At 40.0% G+C, this 25026-nt stretch overlaps 1 protein-coding gene across 2 annotated transcripts in view; it reads right to left on the reverse strand.

Annotated features, from left to right (window-relative positions):
- CR2 (complement C3d receptor 2) overlaps positions 1-23114 on the reverse strand; it is a 41050-nt gene extending 17936 nt beyond the window's left edge. The window contains exons 1-15 of one of the 2 annotated variants that reach the window (XM_032136740.2): positions 22966-23114; positions 10538-10924; positions 8724-8912; positions 8540-8639; positions 8207-8289; positions 7333-7740; positions 6518-6694; positions 6347-6437; positions 5934-6010; positions 4256-4663; positions 3719-3895; positions 3555-3639; positions 3135-3217; positions 2247-2639; positions 1012-1197 (exon numbers count right to left, since the gene is read on the reverse strand). In XM_032136740.2, coding sequence (XP_031992631.1) covers positions 1012-1197; positions 2247-2639; positions 3135-3217; positions 3555-3639; positions 3719-3895; positions 4256-4663; positions 5934-6010; positions 6347-6437; positions 6518-6694; positions 7333-7740; positions 8207-8289; positions 8540-8639; positions 8724-8912; positions 10538-10924; positions 22966-23023 — 2902 coding nt within the window. In that variant the 5' untranslated portion in view covers positions 23024-23114. The remainder of the gene's footprint in view (positions 1-1011; positions 1198-2246; positions 2640-3134; positions 3218-3554; positions 3640-3718; positions 3896-4255; positions 4664-5933; positions 6011-6346; positions 6438-6517; positions 6695-7332; positions 7741-8206; positions 8290-8539; positions 8640-8723; positions 8913-10537; positions 10925-22965) is intronic. The other variant, XM_032136739.2, reaches the window with a different exon arrangement.
- Between the last annotated feature and the right edge of the window lie 1912 nt (positions 23115-25026).

Here is a 25026-nt window from a genome sequence, read left to right on the forward strand (position 1 = left end):
AGGGAATGCTTCCAGTTTTTGCCCATTCAGTATGATATTGGCTGTGGGTTTGTCATAGATAGCTCTTATTATTTTGAGATACGTCCCATCAATACCTAATTTATTGAGAGTTTTTAGCATGAAGAGATGTTGAATTTTGTCAAAGGCCTTTTCTGCATCTATTGAGATAATCATGTGGTTTTTGTCTTTGGTTCTGTTTATATGCTGGATTACATTTATTGATTTGCGTATGTTGAACCAGCCTTGCATCCCAGGGATGAAGCCCACTTGATCATGGTGGATAAGTCGGATATGTCTTTATTAGCAGTGTGAGAATGGATTAACACAGTGAGATCTTGGATTTGAAGCCTGGCTCTAGTACTTCCTAGATGTGTGACTTTGGGTAAGTTCCAAATCTCTCCATGCTACTGAAACCTCATCTATAAAACAGGGATAATCATGGCACCAACCTCATGTGGCTCTCATGAAGACTAAATGAAATAATGCATGTAAGGTGCTGTGCACAGTGTCTGGCATAGAGTAAAAAGTGTTCAACAAATACTAGATACTAATTTACTGGTCGTATTTCATATGCACTGTTTATGATAATGAAAATGACTTTCTGAAACTTTTATTAAAAATGTACCCATAATCCCACCAACACTCAGAATATTCTCAAAAGATTGCTGTGCTTTTTATTGGTACTTTATCAAATACACACTTAACATAACTGTAACTACAGTGTGTAAATACAATCTGTGCTTTGGTTGTTTAATTTACAGACATAACTCCAACTTTCTATGTGTAAATGACTACATAAGTGGTCATTCACCAGATAGACTACAGCCTGAGACATTTTTTCTTATTTTGAGATATTTAGATTAATGACTATATTAATCTAATTAAAGCATTTAATGTAATGAGGCAGTTAATTCATTTCTTTGGCTATTTTAAGTTGAAAGTACCCAACTGAATATATCTATTTGGCACAAATTTGATATAAAAATAAGAATTAAAAAATAGACAAAGCACCTTTACAATGAGGGGCGGGTTGGCTCCAGGTTCCGTCATGTGTGCAAAGAAGGAGTGCCTCTCCCACCAGTAGGTAGCCTTGGTCGCAGCTGTACAGGATTGACATTCCAGGGGAAAACCGGGCTATGTTTCCACCAGTATGGTTCCCCTTGGGGGTCTTAGGCGGAGGTTGACACCCTATGAAGGCTTAGGCACCAATAAGAAAGGGTCTTTAACTCAGCACAGAGGAACACATAGCGTGCACTATCTCTGGGTGATAGTGATACAGGAAGGCCAGAAGCAACAAGCCAACTAACTGGTATCCAAAAACATTCATTCATTCCACCCAGACCAGCAACACTGGATGGAGATTTGCATTTCCTACTGATAGCCAATATGATTTGAAGAAAAGTGTTAAAAAATAAGATAATGAAACATTAATGGATACAGCTCACAATGGTAATCCATCAGCCAACAGTTTTCTTTTCTTTTCCTTTTAAATAGCAGACACGGTTACACCTTCAAATGTCTACGAGAGCTAGAAAGTGAAGCCACCAGATACGACAAGTCAGAGAGCCCCTGTCCTTCTAAAAGTGGCAGCCACTGCTCAGTTCAAGTTACTGGTGCCTTGCTGGGAAGCAAAGGGGGCTCTCGTGGCTCACCAGCTCACTATTTATCTTAAACTGAAGATGGGTTTCACCTAAGATTACTGTGCTGGCCAAAGACAACCATTCTGTGGAGCTGAATTCCAGTTCTCGGGTTGCCAATCAGCAGCCTCTGCTGTAGATAGTCACGGACAGGAATAAGGCTGCCAAATGATAACTACAATTACAAGAAAGACAACTCAATGGGTTGGAGGGCCAATTAATTCTCCAGAACACCCAAAGTTTTCTTTCTGGCTGGCAACATAGCCTTAAATATCAAATTATTAGCAATATTACTGCCAAACATTTGCCAAAAATGTATGTGCATTTTTCTTATATTAAAGTCATAACAATAACAATTTTGGAGATGCTATCAATTTGGAAGTTAGCCATTATCCTTTCATGTACTATTTATTGCTCAATACACTGAGAAAGGAAAGAGAAAACAAACAATCAAGTGAGAAGATAGGAAAAGGCAGATATCTTGTAAAACAATATAACTGCCTTAGCTCTTAGATACCTTTCTTTAGGCAGAATGTCAAGTGCAGATTCAAAACCTTTTTTCTTTATTCTGTACAACATCCCATAATTTATCCCTTCCAAGTATCTTACCTTTTTTGATACAAGTTGGCACACCTGGCACCCATGTGTTATCAGTATGACACCTAATCACGCGACTACCGTTCATGATGAAGCCGGGACTGCAGTCAACATACACTATGTCATTGTGGGAATATGCAGAATGCGTTTTATTGAGCTTGTACCCATGTTTGACTTCTGGGTTAGGGCAGCGAGTCACAGGAGGAGATCGTAAGCACTGTGGGGAAGGCCCGCTCCAAGATCCATGTCCTTTAGAATCACTTCTGCACTGCAATTTTTTCTCTCCCAGGAGATAGAATCCTTGGTCACATTCATAAGAGACTTCATTTCCATATAGAAAGTTTTCTGCCATCATGCCTGTGTGCTTCCCATTGGCAATCACTGGTGGAGGGTGACAGTGAATAACTGCAGAAGAGATTTAGGGAGTTCTACTTCAGCTAGTACCTCAAGGTGAGTGGTCTTCATTCAGGTACAAATGACAATACGCAACTGCATATATTTCACATAACTAGAAAATAACTTAAATTTTGGAATATGGATTATGCTTTTTTAAAAAACAGCTTTATTAAATGTGATTATATGAGTACTATATACTCCATAAAAATTCAGAAAATAAAGTGTGAAGGAAGAAAGAAATACAGCTATGTTCCCATGACCTAGGAATATGGGCTACATATTTTGTTATTGTTAGCAAAATTAGCAGATGCATGGAAAATAGTTCCTACTTGACAATGTTGTTTCTCAGTGTCAACGCTGACCAACACCATAAGATTTTTCTTATCTGACCTCCAATGAGGGAGACGCCTAAGACTGCTGAAGCAGCAGTAAACAAATTCTTCAGTGGCCTGCCCTCTCTAATCCTCCATTACTATGGTCAGGCTTTTATTTTTTCTAACTTGCCTTTACAAAGTGGAATCTTTCTGAACCAAATTCCATTTTCAGCATCTTGACACGTCTGATAAGCATGTCCAGTCAACTGGTACCTACAGAGAGACAGATTATAATGCATTTCCTGTTCCCAATATCATATCTCTTTAAACCACATGCAAAAAGGGACTTCTAAATAAGAACTTTGGCAGAGAGGAGTTGAAATTCTAGGTTCTCCAAGTAAAAAAACCACTTTTGAGTTAAGCAAGCCCTTTCCATGTCAAGAGAGGACTGAAGAGTCGGAGTTGCTAGTTAGGCCATTGGAACCTCATATTCTCCATGCATGTGACAATGAGGAGCCTCTAAAGGATGCCACCAAGACAAGTTGAAGGTCGAGTTAATCCACAAAACAAGGTTGAGACCTTTTCTCAGAATAGACCACTTCATACTCACCCATCTTGGCAGGACGTATTAACTAGCTCCACACGTGAACCAACTGGAAGTTCTTGAAGATCCTCTCTCACAGGCTGGCATGTTTCTGGAGAAGCAAGGATGGAATTACAGTATTTATAGATGTCTCATATCAAAGAGAAGGACAACTCTGGAAATGAAAGTACCTTCACACCGTGGGGCAGAAGGACTCCAATTTCCTGAAGGCATACAGTGAATGGATTTGTTTCCCACAAGCAAGTAGCCAGGGTCACAAGTGTAGTCTACAGTCATCCCAGAGACAAAGAAGACCGTATTTCCACCTGTATGATGACCATGGTGGAGCCCAGGAGGTGGCTGGCAGCCTGAAGAGAAAAACTCCCTACATAAATACCAACACAGAGGAATTTCTACTCAAGAACACTAAGTGCACAACATTGGACAGACGGTCTGAAACTCTGATGCCAAAGATCATGAAGCTCAAATTCACTACTGAATGCTGTTTGCTCTTTAAAAAGGCTCTCTCATTATCTACCCCGAAGAGATCCCAGATCCAAGAGGGCATTTGCATGCACACACACAGAGAACATCTATTATAGGATGGAAGAAATGGAAAGTAATCTGTGCCCCTCTTGCCTCTTTCCATGAGGCAGTTTTGGGTGGGAGATAGTAAACAAGAATAATCAAGTAAATCTCTCCTTTTTTCCCCCTTATTGGGTTTTTACCTTTTTCACAAACTGGTATTTCAGGATCCCAGGTGTTATTAGCTTTGCAACGAATCTGACTACTGCCTTTCAAAGTAAATCCATCATAACACTCGAATGTCACAGTGTCATTGTAGAAATGTGGGCCTTCCTTGCCAGATATCTTGCGTCCATTTGCAATACGGACATGTGAGCACTGGACAGGAAGGAGGGAAAGTTTACATAGGGGAGCAAGGCCACTCCATGTGCCCCTTTCTTGATCATTGCTCGTACAACGGATGGTGCTCTCTCCAATGAGGCTGAATTCCACTGCTCTTTCTGGCCCGGGGTTACATGTGTAAGTGACCGTGGTTCCATATGGAAAATCTTCTAAGGAACTCCCGGTGTGTGTCCCATTGTAGATAACAGGGGGTGGTGGGCAGGTGATTTCTAGGGAGATGAAAAGATACCGTAGAATGGAGTTCCTGTATTAGATGCCAAAGAACAAAGAACTACCAAATGAAGCTGGTTATGGATCTGTTGTTTCCTGGATGGTATGGGTACATTTTCATGATGTGAGTTGTGTGAAAGCTCATTAAGTATGTAAAATTCAATTTAAACACATTTCATAGGAAAGAAAATCTTTATTAAAAGTGAATGTGGTTGATCAATATCACATTATAAGTTAGTTAGGCCCAGTAGTAAATTGCTAATTAAAAGAAGGATTCTTTTTAACTAGGCAATAGGAGAATAAAAGACACAGGGTAATAGAATTATGCTTTCTTTGTTATTCTGTGCTGAGGTGATATGATGGTTTATATGGTTAGCTGAGAAAACTTATTGTTGAATGAGTGCCTACTTTGTGATAGGCAGTTTCCTCATCCACAAAGTAGCAATAGTACAATTTAATTTGAATAATTTGAAGTCTGTAGGGTTTTTTAAATTTTTTAAATTTCTTTTTACTTTTTTTTCGAGACAGAGTCTCACTCTGTTGCCTAGGCTGGAGTGCAATGGTGCGATCTCAGCTCACTGCAATCTCCGCCTCCCCGGTTCAATCGATTCTCCTGCCTCAGTCTCCCAAGTAGCTGGGACCACAGGTGCATGCCACCACACCCAGCTAATTTTTTGTATTTTTAGTAGAGACGGGGTTTTGCCATGTTAACCAGGATGGTCTTGATCTCCTGACCTCGTGATCTGCCCCCCTCAGCCTCTCAAAGTGCTGGGATTACAGGCGTGAGCCACTGCGCCCAGTGATTTTTACTTTTTATTTACACTCTCTGGACTTCCTAGTCTGTAGTCTTATGCAAACTTTACAGAAGAGAGGCTAGGGTTTCAGAGGAGTTGTACAAGTGGTCCAAGGTCTCACACTAGTAAGCAGTAGAGACAGAATGTGAATTCAGATCTGACACCTATCCCTTACTCTCTCCACTAAACTGTGGTATACCCAAAATTAAGATGGTGGCTCATATACTCACTGCTGTCATTATTCCCATAATCATAAACCACAAAATAGAATCAGTAACCAAGTACATTTAAGTTACTGATGAAGAAAAACGTAGCAAAAGAAAGACATGGCAAAATTGTGCAACCATAATATTGGCAAAATTAAGAGAACAGAATCTAATACTCTAATTCCCATAACATGTCCCAAAACAAAAATCTCCCAGGAAATGTATAGATCTCACATTATTTCAGCTCCTATATCATTTTTGCTACTCACCTTTACAAAGACGAATCTCCATAAACCAAGGAATTGTGCCTTGACACTCCTGATAAACACTCCCAATTAACTTGTGCCTAGAGACAGAGTCATGTATGTCATTTTGCCATCAGGTGACCACTAAGTTAGGCAAGAGTCATGGGCTCCCAAGCAGACTCACTGCTTTCAGGCCAAGAAGCAACAGCAACAAAAATGTAGCCAACATCAGCACCAACCTCTCATTGCACAGGCATAATTTCCACGCATGGAAAAACAGTATGATAGACACTTCCATGACCATGTGACAGGCAAGCACCTATGAGACAAACTCTTACATAGAGCTTGCAGGGTGTACTGATACAAACTCTTACATAGAGCCTGCAGTGTGTGCTGATACACCAGACTTGGGTCAGGCTGAGTCAGCCTTCACTCACCCTTCACCACAAGAAGAGTTAACATCTGGTCTAACAAATTGGTGCTGGGGTTTTGTCAAGAGTCGCTTTTCTGTAGGTTTACACTCTGCCACTAAGAAAAGAGACTAGGATGAGAATTTAATTCAAGGCAATCTTAAAGTTAACAAAACGTCTACATTTGAGGCCTGGCACCTTTGCATCGGGGTACAGGGGTTGTCCACACTCCCTCAGAGGTGCACTGTATGGATTCTTCTCCCACCAGCACATAGCCAGGGTTACAGCTATATTTTATAGATGTTCCAGGGTCAAAGCGGACCATGTGTCTATCTTCCTTTTGCCCATTGAGGATGTTAGGAGGGGCCTGGCATTCTAAATGAAAGGACAAAAACAAAACATAACTGCTTAAGTAAACAACCACAGAAAGAAACTGAGCCAAAGAAATTGATATTCATGCTTTAATTCCACTCTGGTGTCAGCTGTATGATACAGAACATATGTTGCAGACCAGCTTTGGGTAATTTTAGATCACCGTTTCCCAATTTTTTTTTGTTGTTGTTATTGTTTTCTGCACTTAGGCTGCTGCAGATGTTGTTCAGTTTCCACTGGGTGCTGCACCTCCTCTCCTGTCTCTTCCCTTCATAAGGAATCATCTTGTATGTTTTTTATGGGAGATTCTGATATATCCCTAGGAATGAGGGTTTGAATGACTTCTCTTTTAAGAAGTCACTATTAAGACAAACAAGCATTTTTCTCCTCATTTTTTCCCCTATAGAAATGGGAAACTTGGTGATTCCTAACATTTATTTTCCCAAGCATATTCCCACAAAATAAAACAATGGTGGGGGGCTAGTGATAAGAATGCCCTCTACAAAATTTATATTGATTAGATTTAGTAGATTTGAGGGGAGTATAAAAAGGACAAGGCCCTACTTAAAGCCCACAACCCCTTCTTCTAATTTTTCAGAAAACGAATCAGAAGCACCTTTTCTGAGTACCGGAATACTCACCCTTTTCACAGACTGGTGCAGATGGCTCCCATGTGCCTTGGGCATTACAACGGATTTGCTTGCTGCCCTTCAAGGTGAAGCCAAACATGCAAGCAAATATCACAGTGTTGTTATAGGTATATCGACCTTTCTCCCCAGATACTATTCGGCCTCTTAGGACATGGGGATGTGGACACTGAACCGCAGAAGTAGAAAGTTCACAGCGTGGGGCAGGGCCACTCCAGGTCCCAGTCTTCTGACTATCAACTGTACAACGGAGAGTGCTCTCTCCAATAAGGATGAAGTTCACTCCTTCCTCTGGGTCCGGGTCACAGGTGTAAGTGACTATGTTTCCATATGAGACATTTGCTAGTGAGTTGCCTGTATGTCTTCCATTGAGAATAGGGGGAGGTGATGGGCAAAAAATTTCTAGGGAAATTGCAGAAAGAAATGACAAAATCATAGGTGTACTGAAAACAAACAATGCCCCAGATGCTGCTTGATACCACTATCCTAGGACAGTGATATCTGAATCTATAATGAATCAATCAAGGCAGCTAAAGCAACATAATTTAGAAGTATGATTCTCAAGCTTCATTCCTGAGTATATGTACTCTGCTGATCCTTTGATTTCTTTTACCAAATACACAATTTTCTTTACAGACGTGGTCTGGCTACCTACTTAGAAGGTCTACATAGCTTTCAGAGGAGGGAAAGCCTAGGAACCCCATTTTACTTGAGGAAACAAAAAATAAGGATGCTTTGGTGAAGACCATATCCTTAAAGATCTCTAGGAGTTCTGTGTTCTGTAAGAGTCTGTAAGGTAATGACTGAACCAAAAGCTTTTAGTTAAGCTGAGAATGCAGTGCTGTCAAACCATAGTTGCCTAGCCTACCTTCACATACTGGCATTTTCGTCCAAGCAACTCCCTGTCCGGCAATTACACACCGACTAGAAGTTGGGCCTTGCAGTCGATACCTGGAGACAGAAGGTTGTCATTCAGAACTATTAGGCAGTTTGTGCTGAAGAACAGCAGCCTCTACTTAACAATGCAAGACAAGTTCATTCAATCGGTGTGCACCTGTTCCTTTTATCAGCATTACTTCTCACAACCCTACCTCAGGCTGCCCAGAAATCCTCACAGAGGAGCCCTCTGCAGGTTTCACAGTCCATACCATGCACACACAAGCCAAATGAATTAAATCTCATAAATAATACTGACACTTACCCTTCATCACAGAAAAAGTTTGCAGTTACACCAACCCGGAGAATCGGAGGCTCCTTTACCTTCCCATTGGGAAATCGTCCTAGAGGTTTACAGCGTGCCTCTACAAAACAAATCAAAGATGAGAAATGCATGGCAAATAACAGAACAGCCCAGATTCTTAAAATAGATTGTAAATTTAGGGTACCTTCACATGTGGGGGGGACAGCACTCCATTTTCCCGAAGACAAACAGTTAATGATCTTTTCTCCAACAAGCAAGTAACCAGATTCACAGCTGTAAGTCACAGACAATCCCGGAGCAATGGAGCTGACATTCTCACTTGTGTGATGTCCATTGTGGATCATAGGAAGTGCTGGACACTTGAGAGGGAAAACTTTACACACACACACCAGGAAAAAAAGCCGTCAGATGATGCATCCTTCACAATCTATAATCAAGGGGGTCCAATCTTTTGGCTTCCCTGGGCCACATTGGAAGAAGAAACATTGTCTTGGGCCACACATAATATACACTAACACTAATGATAGCTGATGAGCTAAAAAAAATTGCAAAAAAAAAATCTCATAATGGTTTAAGAAAGTTTATGAATTTCTGTTGGGCCACATTCAAAGCCATCCTGGGCCACATGCTGTCCACAGGTAGCGAGTTGGACAAGCTTGATCTAGATGCTGACTTAGGATATAGATCTAAATTAATGACACATGATCTATGGTAGCCAGTTGGTATTAACTTTCGACCTAGTCTTTTAAAGATCAAACAGGTGTGGTTTAAGTGTATCAATTTTACACCACAAATAGCCATAAATAGTACATTATTTTTCATTTTTAGTTACACTATATGAATTACATTTGCCTTGTGAAGAACTTCAATTACCAAAAAAAGTCAATTTTCACCTATATTCTCACCCTATCCTTAGGCTTATTCTCTGTTCCAAAAGTAGCATGCTATCATTTTCAAGGGATATCCTGGTAGATATTGGTAATATAGTTTATTGGGATCCTATGCATGATACATATATACACCTATATTATGTTTGTGTGTATAATACATATTCTATACCTTACTTCCTCTACTTAGCAACATGTATATGATATCCTTCCATGTCCATACATATACGTCTGTCTAAATCATTACAAAGGCTTGTTTTTAGCAGCCATTACACTTTGTAACTATCATAAGATCTCCTTCCTCCAAGGCTATCTATTTATCAATCAATCGATCAATAAATAGAATCCCATTTTATACTAATTTAACAGTTTTGTCAGCTCTTTAATCTGCTTAAAATTTGCCAACATTGTTCTTTATTAAGAAAATAAACACCTAATTTGATAGTATAATTTTTGTCAAATATTGCCAATTCTTGTAATTGTGGAATTCAAATTCAGATTTATATTTCAGCAGCAACATAAACCAAACCAAAAGAGAAGGAATGAAGAATTTATAATAGGTCCCTATTTTCAAAGGCATTTATTTGAAATGTGATGGCTCAGAAGATGACTTGGGGAAATAGTGGATAACTTCAAAACATGTTTACAGAGACCACAGAGAGCAGGATATCACCTGTGCCAGACTGTATTAGCAGCTACTTATACATTAATTTCAAACCCATTGGGTGTATTTTTGCTATAAGATCCCACCTTTCTTCTCATTTTAACAGTAACACAGATACACAGTTGAAAACCACGCCATTCCCACATCCCCGGCAAACTCTGGCCTCATCCTTGCCAAACTTACCCTACTCAATTATTAGGTATGTTTAATTACATTTTTCCATTGTACCTTAAACTCCTTTGCGCAATTGATGTTTTTTGAATGAGCAGGTATATTCCTCCATGAAGAAAAATGAAGAAGCCATAACTTTCACCTTTTCCCTTGTTTCCTTCTTCCACCCCCATCATTACATGTTCACACTGTTTGTCCTTCAGGAGGGTACAAAACGTGGTCTGCACAGAAAGGCAAGACCCCAACCTCCAAACCCAGCTTTCTTTTCATACTCACCACTTTCACAGGTTGGTAGTCGTGTCGGCCCCCACATATTATTTGCTTGACACCAAACAGACTTGTTTCCGTTCATGGAGAAGTTGGTTTTACAGGCGAATGTCACAGAATCACCATGTCTGTAGGGTGTAGAGCCTCTAATTTTGTATCCTCCTGGTACTATGGGCTCAGGGCAAGAAGAATATTTATTGAAATATTCACATTTAGGAGCAGGTTTATCCCAGGTTCCATCCACTTTGTCTTTGCTTATGCATAATACACTTTTTTCTCCAATGAGGCGGAAGCCAGCTGAACAAATGTACCTTATCACAGTTCCAACAGCAATGGGGGTAGAATAATGACTAACCCGGCCATTTAGGATAGGAGGAGGAGAGCCACAAGAAATCCCTGAAAAGTAGAAAACGAACTTGGTAGGCATACTGATCATGGTGATAAAATATTCAAATGTAGGTAAAATATCCAAATATAGATCACATAACTTTTTCAGAAACAGACTTAGAAATATGTATAGTTTAATTCTTCCCTGCTTACTCCCAAACTCCTAAATTCTTACCTTTTTCTTGATCCTCAGCAAACAGATCAACATAAATCATCTTGACCAAACAATAATAATGAAAAGAATGTATCCAAAAGTTCTGAGTCTAATCAGTTTTAACAATGAAACAAAAGGCAAATTTAGCACATGAAAATAACATATAAGTGGCATGATAGTTACATGTGGGGAGGTACCATAGATTAGGGAAATCTGAGCTCAGCAGACCTAGTTTCAACTCCCCACGGTCGTTCAATAGCTGCGTGACCTCAGGCAAGTCTTACTCTCTTTAAGCTTCAGTTTCTTAGTCTATAGTATAATGCAAACTACTTCATAAGGTGTAGTGAGAATCCAGTGCTAAAAGTACATGAACAGAGAAAGTACAATACCTGGAACATACTAATTATTCAATGGCTGCTTCAAACACACAACTGGTGGGGGGGGGGGGGGTACAGGCTGAGATGACTACATTTGGTCCTGCTGCTGAAGATACTAGAGCCTCAGTACAGGTGATTTGTCATGACTTGAGGCTGGAACATTTTGAAAAAGCCACAGGAAGTGAACAGAGGTTTTGAATAATGGCCTCATATCTTCATTTAGTTGTCCTAATAACCATGAAGGATATTGTTTACATTTACTTTGTTATGCACACCTTTTCTGAGGGAGTCTCAGAATACAGGGAAAATTGCCAACCTCTAGAACTTTCAGTTAACTTCCCTTTGGCTCCAAGAGGAGGTCTTCAGTGAGAACTGACATAAGAAGATATAGCCAAACTGTTTCATCACATCAGTGCTATACTTGGTTTCAGTAAGGGGAACTTTCGAGAACTGTTGTCTTTATACATATAGAATCTGCAATATAATATATACTCAACTGAATAAATTTAACATCTTTGGTCTGCATTCCAGAAGACAGAGAAGAGTGGCATATATATGTTCAAAGCACACCTATGGATAAGATGTGATAATTATATATATATGTATGAAAAAATCTCTAATCATTGAGTTTGATGCTATCTGCTGCTTTACAAAAGCATCTTTTAATTTCTCCTACAATAACACAGATCTAGCACTGCCCCAAAATACAAAAGAAAAAAAAAGTCCTACATCTGCAACATTTAGATATTACTTTCAAAGTTTACTTTTAAACTCTTTAACTAGGCTGGGTGTGGTGGTTCACATCTGTAATTCCAGCACCTTGGGAGGCTGAGGCAGGCAGATCACCTGAGGTAAAGAATTCAAGACCAGCCTGGTCAACATGGTGAAACCCCATCTCTACAAAAATACAAAAATTAGCCAGGCATGATGTTGGATGCCTGTAATCCCAGCTACTCAGGAGGCTGAGACAGGAGAATCACTTGAATCCGGGAGGTGGAGGTTGCAGTGAGCCAAGATCACGCCATTGCACTCCAGCCTGGGCGACTGAGCGAGACTCCATTTAAAAAAAAAAAACAGAAACAAAAAACAAACAACAACAATAAAAACCTCTTTAACTAGAAAACTCAACCATATATACTATCTTCTTTCTGCTCTTTCCATAGGTACCATATATCTGTTTCCCAAAAAAAATTTGTTTTATTTCTAGATCCTGAAGTTTCAGCCCAACTCACCCCTGAAGCACTTTGGCAGTAGATGATTCTGTTTGCTGTTTAGTTGACACCATATTACATTGCTGCCTTTCATGGTAAAAGCAAGCTTACACTTATATATCACTGTATCATTTTTAAAAAATGAACATAATCCAGATTCCACAATTCCATTTTCAACTTCTATAATTGAGCATTCAAGTAAGAGTAATACACTGAAGAAGAGGTTGCTCCAGAGCTCCAGATATCAACTTGATTATCTTTGCTGGTGCAATGCATTGACTTCTCACCCAAGAGGTCAAACAGCTTTTCCCTATTATATCCAATTTGGCACTGATGATTTCATAGCAAACCCCGCTCCCTGCTGCTGCTGTCAAAGTCCCTTTGGGGATGGCTGGGAGTGACTTACAAGGAATACCTTTTTAAGGAGTAGGTAGGGAAAGAGAATATTATACTTTCTGAGAATTTTCTCTTCATTCTTGCAATCCAAACTGCAACTCAGCCTACAATTTACCCATTTTGTTGAAATTCTGTATCCTGATCTCAAAGATGATTCTAAATAGGAAGTAGCAAGGTCAAAAGAGATACGGAACTGGCTGATAAAAACCGAAAAGCTATGAGATGGTCACCAGTCCCCGCCCCAGACCACAGATAAATTGTTATAGAAGGGACCTAGGGTGGCTTACTTTTTGCATGGAATAAAGTTGGCAGTGTGTAATCTCCTGGAATGTTTTAGATGTAAGCATTTACTCACTATGAAATAACTTATAATCAAAGGACAGTAAACGAAGGAAAGTGTGGTAGGATTGGGGGCCATGAGGAAGATGGGTAAGTCATAGCTGTGTGCCTAGAGCTACTCAAACCAAGTGTAAACCCTCCTGGCTACTCACTTTGGTGTGCAGATGCCCAATTTCCCTCTGGAAGGGGACAAGAGGAATTAAATAGGGTGCAATAAAGAGATTGTTTAACTTACATTCATTAAAAGGCATGTCATTATCCCAGGTTACAATATTGTCTGAGATAATACATGTGGCAGATGAGTCACCAAAGAGTAGATATCTAAAGACGAAGAGATGAGAAATCGCACAGTACACGTTCACCTTGTAACAAAACTGCACATCCTGCACATGTACCCCAGAACTTAAAATAAAAATAAAAATAAAGAGACGAGTGATCATCTCCCCGCTAGACTTACATTTTAGAAAAGCTTAGTTCTTTCTCTACTGAAAGAATAGCAAAGAGAACAGAATATCATTTATGACAAGCAGGAGTGACAGATTAAGGACTCATACAATTTAAAGCCAAATGAAATTCAAGCTCCTGGTCAGTAGCACTGGAGTCTTAAAATTGGAAAAGAGCAGCCAAAACTTCCTTCTCTTCTAGGGATCATCTCTAGCTGGTAATCTTGAAGCAGTGTCTCTGGAGTGGATCAGGGAGGTGATTCCTTTTTGCTTATTTATTTTAAAAAGTATGTGGCAATTACTCAGATCTCTTTTGGAAGAGTGATGGTTTCTGGTTAGAACTGCTGTTCTGGTATCCATGTACCCCGGAGCTGTCTCCTGCCAACTCACCCTTTATTACAAGAATATGTCATTGTCGACCCAAATGCAATACCCATGTGTGTAATCACAGAGTCCTAAAGGAGTTCTCTATGACTCATACATGATTTATCTACAAAAGAAAACCAAATCAACCCAAACAGAATTTGGGGCTGGGATTCAGGAGACTGTTTGGGACTTTTTGTGTTTTATATTAAATCTCAACTTGACTGGACTTGCTGACAGGCCTGCTTATGTTTACTCACAGAAATTCTTACATTTACAAAACTTTCCAAAGGATCAGTCAACTCCAGAACACTACTTGTTTAATGCACACAGTCTGCATTTCTGTGCATGGATGCCAACTTTACTTGTGGTCAATTATAACTTATAGTCTTCATTTTCCATTTTTATACATATTCTGTTAATCTATGATATCATCTACCAAGTCTTCTGCCTTAAAAAACTCACAGTGATCATTTCCTTTTTGTAACTCATCCTCTACTCTCTTCTCTTCATTAAATTACTTACCAAAGTTTAGTGACTGGACTCCAGAAATCTCTCTCCAAACCAACTATTTTGTCATTGCAGTAGTCTCTCATTGGATCATTGAATGACATAATTTACTTTTCTAATTGTTCTTCCTTGGGCTGGTACATCTTCTATACTACTGTACATATTATCTTTCTAAAACACAAATGTGGTCATGCCACTCTGCACACTTAAAAACTTACTATGACTTACCATTGTTTATAGGGAAAAATGCATAGATTTTTTACAAGTAAGCTCCAATCCATTTAATCAACTACCATTCCTCACTATGTAGCCTGTACTCCAACAACACTGATTTTTTCCAAAGACATCATGTTCTTGCACACTTATGCTTTTGCAAATGCTGTTTCCTCTGCCCAGAGGGCCTATATTTCTCTAATTCTTCTAGGTAGCATTTATGAGTCATTTTCCTATGACCTCATAGCACTTCATAAATAAGAGAACTACCTCATAGTACAATATATATTTAAGAGTCGGCCTTTACAACTAGTGTAGGAGTTTCTCAAAGGCAAAGACTATCAGATTCATTTTTATGTCACTCCCAGGCCCCAGTCTCTGGTCTAGAGCTTAATATCTAGTAGTTACTTAAAAGTGTTTTTTGAATTGAATGGGATGAGGATGAGGTAATATTAACATCCCTTGTACTCTAACTTCTACCCTCCCCCTAACACAGTATGGAGACCATAGATCAAAGTCATAAAGATCACAGGATGAATAGGTTTGGCCAGCTATCATGACTTAACCCTCATACCCAGTGCCCCTAGAAGTAAAAGGAAGCATGGAGCATCTAGGAGCCCTCTTCACCTGAGATGACATGTGAATTTACTGGTCTTTTATCTTCAACATAACACGTTATCTCATCCAGATACAGTGACAGACCCAAATATGCCTCTATTACAGGATTACTCAAGTTTATAGAACTGCTGAGCATCTGACCACTTGAAGATCTCTAGGGAGGTGATAAAGAATGCCTCTTGATATATCCAAGAAAGCATTTGTATTTGCAAGATATCTCAACAGCAAACTTAAGACTGGTTACTCTGAATTTTAGACTTAGCAAAAGGAAACCTTGGCAGAAACTTACCCTGACCTAGAGACAAAGGCTACAGAAACATAAAAACCAAGAGTGGCTAAAACCTCTTCTCTGCTTCTGCCTTGTTATCAATTATCCTGAAAACTTTGATCTTTAGAATGTAAGTCTAAAATAGGGCAATATTTTATGGAATGAAGAACGCATATCGTTGCAGTATGGGTGAATATCCACAGAAATAAGCTCAGAGGTTCAGAGAATTTTTAGGGTAGACTTCAGAGATGGAGAAAGTAATTTTTCAGAAAATTTCAGAAAATCCTCAGAATTGTTCCATCTCCTTCACTCTTTCAAGTAAAAATTAGTGGTTTTAGTTTGTTTGCTTGTTTTTTCACAGTGAGGTCAGAGTCTGGGTAAAACAGGAAAGGCATGTGGCAGGGGCCTTGAAGGATGAGTACATATGTTTTGATTTTTTTTATAAGGGTGGTAGGGGGAGCGGATATTATTTTTCCCAGCTTCATTGAGGTATTATTTATACACAAAAAAAAACCCGCACATAACTAATGTACACTATTTGTGAACTTGTGGGACAAAGAAGTAAAAATCTTTAAATACAAACTTTCCCAGGATAGCATAAGAAACTAAAGTATATAAGAGATCTTGTAAAAGCTCAGTACACATATGATCCTGAAAATTACTTTAACGAATTGACATAACTATCTTAGCTATTAAACCTTTAATGCCTAGAGAGGAGAAAACATGTTTATTATTCTTCATTATTTTATTCTGTTAATCTAGTAGAGTAACATGCCCCCAAAGAGAACTTAGTAAATCCTTTCTGATGGGGACTAGATAAAGGGACAGTCATTTCAAGACAGATTCCTGTGACTTAACAATATTATTATTAATAATGGAACAGAAGTTATTCTAGGAGATAGGTAAGAAACTATAGCAATGATACACTTGGGGATATAGCTGGAAAAGTCATTTCTCTATGTATGAGAACGAGCTCAAGTTTCAACGCCCTAAACTCACAAGCAGAAAATAAGAAGTTAACTCTTCTTCCAGATCAGATGGTAGTCCAGGCAAAAAAAAAGTACCCAGTTGTAAGGCCCTCCTAGAATAGCAGTGTATTTAAATATCAAATTTATAATCTCCTTTTTCAAACAGGTCTGAGACAGGTATGGGTGAAAGTCAAAGTATAAACATGGAGGAACTGACACAAGTTCACACACAAAGCTCCCAAAACACAGCCAGACCTTAGCTGTGACTCCAAACTACTACTGGAGAAGTCACAAAGACTGGTTCTAAGAATAGGCATCATTATTGAGAGCCAGCTATCACTATAGGTCCCCTTGGATTTATTTCCTCAGTTTCTTTAGTTTTCTCCATTAACAACTACAAAAGTCTCTAAGTGCTTACTCTGTGCAAAATAGCAAGATTCTATAAGGAATATCAGGGTTTGACCTCAATGAAGACAAACTTCATGATCCTGATACTACTTGTACTAGTGACTCTAGTCAAGTGACTTAATCTGTAATTATCAAATGTAAATAAGGACAATATCAAATTATCCTCCACAAGCTGGAAAACCAATTTAAATTTACAAGATTTAATCAGTGGCAACGACATGGACGAAGATGGAATGAAGATCTAGAAACAGCAAAAGCAGAAGGGTGCTTGACAGCATAACTTTCCATGATGAAAGGAGATACAGATCACACTTTCTGGATGATAAAAAATGGGAGGGTCTCATTTCCAATAAGGAGACTTAAGGGCTATCTTCCTTTGGGAACATCAATCTTCATTAGTAACGAAAGCCAGAATCCCAGGTCAGAAGGCAGATCATATCAGAAAAGGGAAGGCTAAGCCATGGGCCATCAAATAATACAAATTTTCTTGAGGGTCACTGGACCCTCTTCACGTCTTTCTGTAGCCAGGAGTAAAACTCAGAGGAGATCATGACTGGATCGAAGATCAAAGATGGTGACTTGACATTCAGACACATATCCTTCCAACCATGTTTAAAACTACCAGGTGAAGCAGTTTCTGAGTTAAATGAACAGGGATATATTTAATTACTTGGGCCCAGGGACTTTACCTGGAATGGCTTGGAAATCCATTTGAAATGGATGAAAAACAAACATATAGGATAATAAAAACTGAAAGTTTAGTCAGAAAGCAGGTAGGAGGGAAAATATTGAGACTGATAATTCATATAATCAAATACCTTAATACTGGGTTTCCTGCCTATTTGATAAGCAAGTTTTGAATGATGATGTGAAAGTTGTCAGAATCAAAAGAGAGTCACTAATGTAAAAAAAAAAAAAACAAAAACAAAAAACACCCTGACAAAGCCAGGGAAGGCCATGAAAACAGGGTTCTCATGCTTGTACATCTGTTAACCCAAACTATCATAAAAGACTGAAAAACCACAACTGTGCACAAAAGCCACTGCAACCCTACAAGAACATCTTTCTGGCATCTGCTTGTATAACCTCAAACTGGCATCACCCTTGTTATTGGTCTTCGTAGCCAAGGATAATTATTCTAAAACAATTATGCAATCCTCATATTTTTCCTTTAAAAACCTTTGTCTTCTTTTACTTCCTTAAATATACACACAATTCACAATCACACACATATTCCCATTGCAATGTTCTATTCCCAAATATCTTTTTTCTTTTAGAGAGTCTTTCTCTGTTTGTTATTTAGTTTAACAACAGTTATGCATATTAACCAAAGTTCAATCCTAAGCACAGGAGATGTATCTGTGAATATCAGAGACAGGGTTCCCACCCTCACAGAATTTATAATCCAACAGAAAGAGACAGACTGTAAATAGATAACAGGAAATAAATAAGAAGGTGCTGAACATGAAATATGAAATAGAGTGATATGTCACAATGTAATGCACTGGAAGGAGAAGGGACAGGGTGGCATGCAACTTCAGTTATGATAGTTAAGGAAGGCCTGTGAAAAGGCAACATTTAAGTTGTGACCGAAGGACAAGAAGGAAGAAGGAAGCAGCCAGGCAAATTGCTGGGTACAAGCATTTTAGGCAGAGGCCTAACAGGAGGAATGGATTTGGTATGCTCCAGGGACAGACAGAAGGCAAGTGTGGCTGGGATGCAATGAGCAAAGCAGAATGGTCCACAATCAAGTCAGAAAACTCAGCAGGAGGGATTATGAAGGGCTTCTTAGACCACAGATATGTGAATGTTATCCTGAGTAGAAGTCATTGGAGAGTTCAAGCAGGAGAATCACAGGGCCTGACTTAGATTTTTAAAGGAATATTCCAGCAATTGGGTAGAGAGTGGATCGAACTGCTACTTTTAGAAGCAAAGAGTACCATTTAGGGCCCCCCCCAAAAAAATGAAGCTTGGACCAAAAGATTGAGCAGTGGATATATCTTAGAAATAGAATTGGCAAGACTTTTTGTTGTTTTACATGTGGGGCTGAGGACACGGGAGGATTCCTGACTTCTAGACTTCTGACTTGGGCTACACAATTGATAGAATTACCTTGTTCTGAGGATGGAAAGCCTGGAAAAGGAGTGTGTGTGTGTGCGTGTGTGTGTGTGTGTGTGTGTGTGCTGTGGCCTTGGGGTAGGGAATTGTGTCCAGAATCACTTCCATTCAGACTTGGTATATCTAACACACTAGGCATCCACATCAAGATGCCAAGTAGGAAGATGGATGTACAAGTTTGCAGCTCAGGAGAGAGGACAGAAGTATAGATAATAAATATGAGTCATCAACATATAAATAGTATTCAAAGCCATGAGACAAGATGAGTTGAGGTTTTTTAGGAAGAAGAAATGAAGAAAGACAGAAGAGGCTCAGGGCTGAGCCCCAAGACCCTCTAATATTTAGAGATAGAACAAAAAAGACTAAGAGTCAACAGAGAAGTATGGAAAAAACAGGTAAGAGTGTCTTGGTTTGGAAGATGAGAATGATAAGTTTCAAAGGAAAGGAAGTCATCAGTTTTTGCTGAAAGACTGAGAAACATTAACATAGAAAAATGACCATTGGATTTATCAGCATAAGGGTCAGTAGCGACATTGCAAGAAACAGCTTCAGGAGACTGTGGGGAAGAAGCCTGTCTGAAGTGGAGAAGGAGATAACGAAATTTGAGCAAGTAGTCAATGAAAAGTTTTGCTGAGAAGAACAAGAAGAGGGACAGGAAAACAGAGTTCCAGTGGGTCATGAGAAGGTCCATAAAGGATTTCTTGGGGTATACTTAAATGCTGGTGGGGATGATCATACAGAAAGAGGTACATTGATTATGCAAGGTAGGAGATATCTGCAGAAGTAAAGTCCTTGCAAAGGCAAGAAGGTATGGAACATGATCATGAATACAGGAAAAGGAGCTGAATTTGTCAGCAGAAAGGATACTTCTTTCATTGTTGTAGGAGGAAACATACCAAGATTTCAATTCATATTTATTGAATTCAAGTTACAGGCTATTGACAGGAACTCAAATCAGGAAATAAGGCAGATTAAGGTCTTGCACTCATGGAACTTGTATTCCAGTGAGGGAACAAACAACAAACAGGTAAATAAATAAGCAAGAAGGTTTTAGATGGTGATAGGTGGTCTGTAGAAAATAGAATACAGTTTTGTATTGGAGAGTACCCTGGAATATGGATACTTCAGACAAGAGTCAGAGAAGCACAACAGAGGGCTGAGCCTTGAATGTCAAGAAGGAGACAGGCAAAGAATAATTTGTAGGAAGAGCATTTCAAAAGAGAGAATACCTAGCGCAATTGTGCTCAAAGAATAAAGAGAAGCCCAGTGTGGCTGGGGCAGAGAGAGTGAGTGGCATATAGACAATCTCAGGGAGAGGCAGAAGGCCTCAGATTGGAGAATAAGGGGCATGGGTTTTATTCTAATATGACGGGAAGGCCTCAGCAGGTTTTCTGCAGTGGAGAACAAAATCTGATTCCAGATGGAGGTAAGTTTGTAAGTTGGTAGGTTTGTAGCTGATTAGAAAATGGGAGCATTCTTGTTTCATAGTTTTGTTTTCTCAGCATAGGATAAAGTTAGGTGGCCACTGAAGGCTTGAGTAAAATCTAGAAGTGTAGGAAATTTGAATCTGTTTATGCAAATAGACAAAAGGAAAAATAGGAAAACACTAAAAAGGAAATTTGCTCCCATTGACTTTGCTTATAGCAGTGTGCCCTATAGATACTTGCTGCAGAATCTTCTAGAGTGATTGTTAAACCTCAGCTTTCCTGTGCTAACTCCAAACCTATGAACCTCTGGAGGGGGAGGTGGAACCAGGAACCTACATTTTATAAAGGTACTTTAGTAGTTTCTTAAGCACACTCAAGTGCAGGAACTGGCCAAGAGCCAAGAGATGATCTGTGGAGAGCACACAGTAGCAGTAAAAGTCAGCAGTGGAGAGTGGGCAAAGCATGAGCCATGGGAGACAGGTGGGGAAGACCATGAGCAGCGCATACAAGACAGGCAGCTGGAGAAATCAGGGGGTGTGAGCTTTGGTGAGATCCCATTCCAAAGGGCTAGAAAGGCTGAAGACACTAGATTTTGTTCCACCAGAGGCCTTTTAGATTTTTGAACAATGGAGTGAAATAATGAAAATATACATATTTCTTAATTTTTTGTTTTCATAATTGGAAAGTGACCTATAGGTCACTCTTTAACATTTCCAATCATGAGAACCAAAATCTCTTAAAAGAGATGAGGTTGTTACACAGGTAATTATAATGCTTAGGATGGGAATACTGGTACAAAAATGAGAAATGTACAAACAACAGAAACACAGTAGCTTGAATGGCTGACAGATAGGTAGACCTGGTATTTCATGGGTCTCCAGTTAAGTGACCTATATGATGCTGCTGCTGTGGCCCTGAATTGGCAGGACTGGTGAATTTGATTTTCAGTTAATAATATCCTCTCCAAAATTTAGAAATAGGTGAGAAGTCAGGGACGTACTCTGCTCTTAGAAAAAGTTGTCAATGTACATTTGTTCAAAGGGAGTTAATATGCAGAAAAAGAAAAGAGAGATGAAGATAATGGTCTGGAGAAAGGTTTAAGGGTCAGGAGACAGTAAAATGTCAGGAAAGCAAAAAGTTGTAATAAACCAATATGTGCAGTATTCCAGACATCTTAACAAGCTGGATGTCCATAGAAACAACTGGACACCCAGCTTGTTAGCTTAAATGCTGGCTCCATAAAAACAAGTCTGTATAGGAGGCTTATTACTGATATTTAGTAGTGACAACTAACATCCAACTTTCTTTGCTTAGTTTCATCTGTGCTCAGGGCAGCTCAGTGAGGTGGAAGGCCAGTTAATCACTAGTTTCACTTTACAGATGAAGAAACTGAAGATCAGGGAGCTAAATGACTTGCCAAAAGTCACCCAGTTATTGAGGTCTGCATACAGTTAAACGTCTTATAAACTAGGGATGCACGGTACCCTGGAGATAATTAGAAACTTAGACCCATCCTGTAGCCAAGAGACGCTAATCTTAATTATAATCTTTCTTTAAAATCAAGCCAATCTGGAGGAAAAAAAGATAGAATAAACGGTGAATGAGACCTTTGCGGACGTCCACACCATTACAGAAGGTTAATAAGAAAACAATAGTTTTAATCCATGTCTCAAAAATAACTACGGATGGTTAATGTTTAGGATCTCTTTACCAATATCAGAGTAGAGTTCAGAAAATCTGAGACCCATGCTTGGGAACCAGGTCTTACTCTTATTTAGGGAAGGGAGCCGAGGCTCTGCCGCTTTTGCTGGGCAGAAGCGCGGTTCGGGGTGTAGAGAAACAGCCTCACGTGGCTAGCTGGTGCCTCATGCAGTGGGTAGGTTTCCTGCGGCGAGCGGTAGCGCTGACCGCCGGCCAGAGAGCGATGAGCACCTTCAGAATCCCGGGGGCGGGGAGACCGCGAGCACTCGCACGCCGCCAGCCACACCGGGCCGACCAGACAGCGCCCCTCTGTGGCGCAGCCTCCAATTCTGGTGGTCCCAGCTCCCGGAGGAGCCAGTGGGGACAATCAGGACCAGGTGGTTTATTGCAGTGGTCCCTCAATGCTAGCGGGAGGCGGACACGCGTCGAGCACTGCCCCCACCGTCTCGCTTTTGGCCCCCTGCTTTGCATCGCGGCACAGAAGCTTTCCCTGCCCGGGACGCGTTCCCACCGCCGTGCTCCCCCTCCCAGCTCACCGAGGACCCCCGGTGCGACGAGAGCCAAGAAAACCCCGAGCAGGCCCGCGGCGCCCATGCCACGGCCGAAGCCCCCGCGGCGGGATGCGTTCCGAGACCCGCGAGCGTCCGGCAGCTCCGGGAGGGCAGGGCTGGAGCAGCAGACAGCTGTGAGCCAGGAGAGGCGGGCCCTTAAATAGTGTCCGGCGCACGTGCTAGTTCTGAGCGCACACCTGCAGGCGGCCTGGGGGCTGACGCGGCGCCGGTGAGGGTGGGACAAGCAGGAGGGATGGCCCGGCACGAGGTGGGCGGGGAGCTCTGAGCCACTCTTTGGCTCAGACTCGCCCCTCGTTGCGGTGGCTTCCCCACTTTTTTGACCACGCAACCCACTACACTCACTTGTTTCTCTTTCTAGAACTTAAAACTTTCACAAGTTAGTACTCACCCTTAGTAATCTACAATGTTCGTCCTCTGTGCCATGCTGTGTTATGCTAGACTAGGCTAGGCTATCCTATTCTTATTAGAAATCCACCAAACTCATTACAAAACCTGTTAGTGGATTCATCTCCCAATTTGAAAAAACAGTGTAAGTTTACTTAAGGAATTTAGGAACAGCAACCACTTCTGCTCTTCTTTTTATTTTGAAGTAATCTCTACAGAAAAGTTTCAAGAGTACTGCAGAGAATTCCCATATACTTGTCATCCAGATTCTCTGCATGTTAACGTTTTACTATATATTGTTTACCATTCTCTATTCTTTCTCTATAGACATATATGTACATATATGTGATTATATAATTATAATTATATAATTATTACTTTGGAACGATCTAGCATTTATTCCTACTCTAAATGGTTCACTAAGGATTTTCTGTTCCATAACTAGAATGCAATGATCAAAAATAAGAATTTAACACTGAAACAAGGCTATTTTATAAGCTACCATCTGTATTTAAATTTTGACAGTCATCTCAATAACTTGTGTTATGGTAAAAACAATAACAACAATAGAAACCAACCTTTGTTTTTCCTGGTCCAGAATCATTTCAATGTCACGTATTGTGTCTGATCATTATGCCTCTCCCTCCCAACTTCTTTAATCTGGAAAAATGTCCTCAGCCTTTTTGGTATTGCATGACCTTTACGTTTTTGACGAATACACCGCAATTATTTTTGGAGAATGACTTTTAAGTCCGTTATCTATTATAATAACAAATTACCCTGAAGTTAGTGGTGTAAAGCAAGAATAAACATTTATGATCTCACAGTTTCTGTGGGTCGGTCAGGTGGTTCTGGCTTGGGATCTCTCAGGAGATTGCAGTTAAGACATCAGCTGGAAGTGCAGTCATCTGAAGGGTTAACTGGGACGGGCGAATCCACATCTAAGATGGCTCACTTATCAGCCCCTGGCTGGAAGCTTCATTCTTCACCACGTGGTGGATTTTGCCATAGGGCTCGCTGCTTGTGTGTTGAGTGTCCTCGTGACATGGCAGCTAGCTTCTCTGAGAACAAGAAAGAAGAAGCCACAATGTCCTTTGTGACCTGTCCTCAGAAATCACAATATATTATCTCCAGAATATCCTATTGATTATACAGATCAGCCCTTTTCAGTGTAGGAGGGCATTATAAGTGGACGGTGATGTCAGGAGACAGGATCACACCCCACAGTTTGGGTTTGTCTATCATTCCTTCATGATAGATTCAGGTTATTGAATCTAATTATTTGACAGGAATACCAGAAAGGACGTCGTATCCTTATGGGGAGGCATATATTGTCTATTTGTCCTATTACTGGTGGTGGTAACTTTGATCACTTAGTTAAGATGGTGCCTGCCATGTTTCTTGTGTACACTCAGTATTTTTCCCTTTGTAATTAATAAGTATTTTATAGGGAGATACTTTAAAACTATGTAAATTCCTCATTTTTTCATCAAATTTTTACCCACAAATTTTAGCATCTATTGATGATCCTTTCTTGAATCAATTTTTACTAGGATGTTTGTCAAAAGGTGTTTTTTTCTAATTTAATAATTACTTCTATATTCATCTGTTGGCATTTTAGTGTAAATAAATGTTTTCCCT

The sequence above is a fragment of the Hylobates moloch genome, unplaced genomic scaffold, assembly GCF_009828535.3.
Source record: "Hylobates moloch isolate HMO894 unplaced genomic scaffold, HMol_V3 SCAFFOLD_18, whole genome shotgun sequence".
NCBI classification, from domain to species: domain Eukaryota; kingdom Metazoa; phylum Chordata; class Mammalia; order Primates; family Hylobatidae; genus Hylobates; species Hylobates moloch.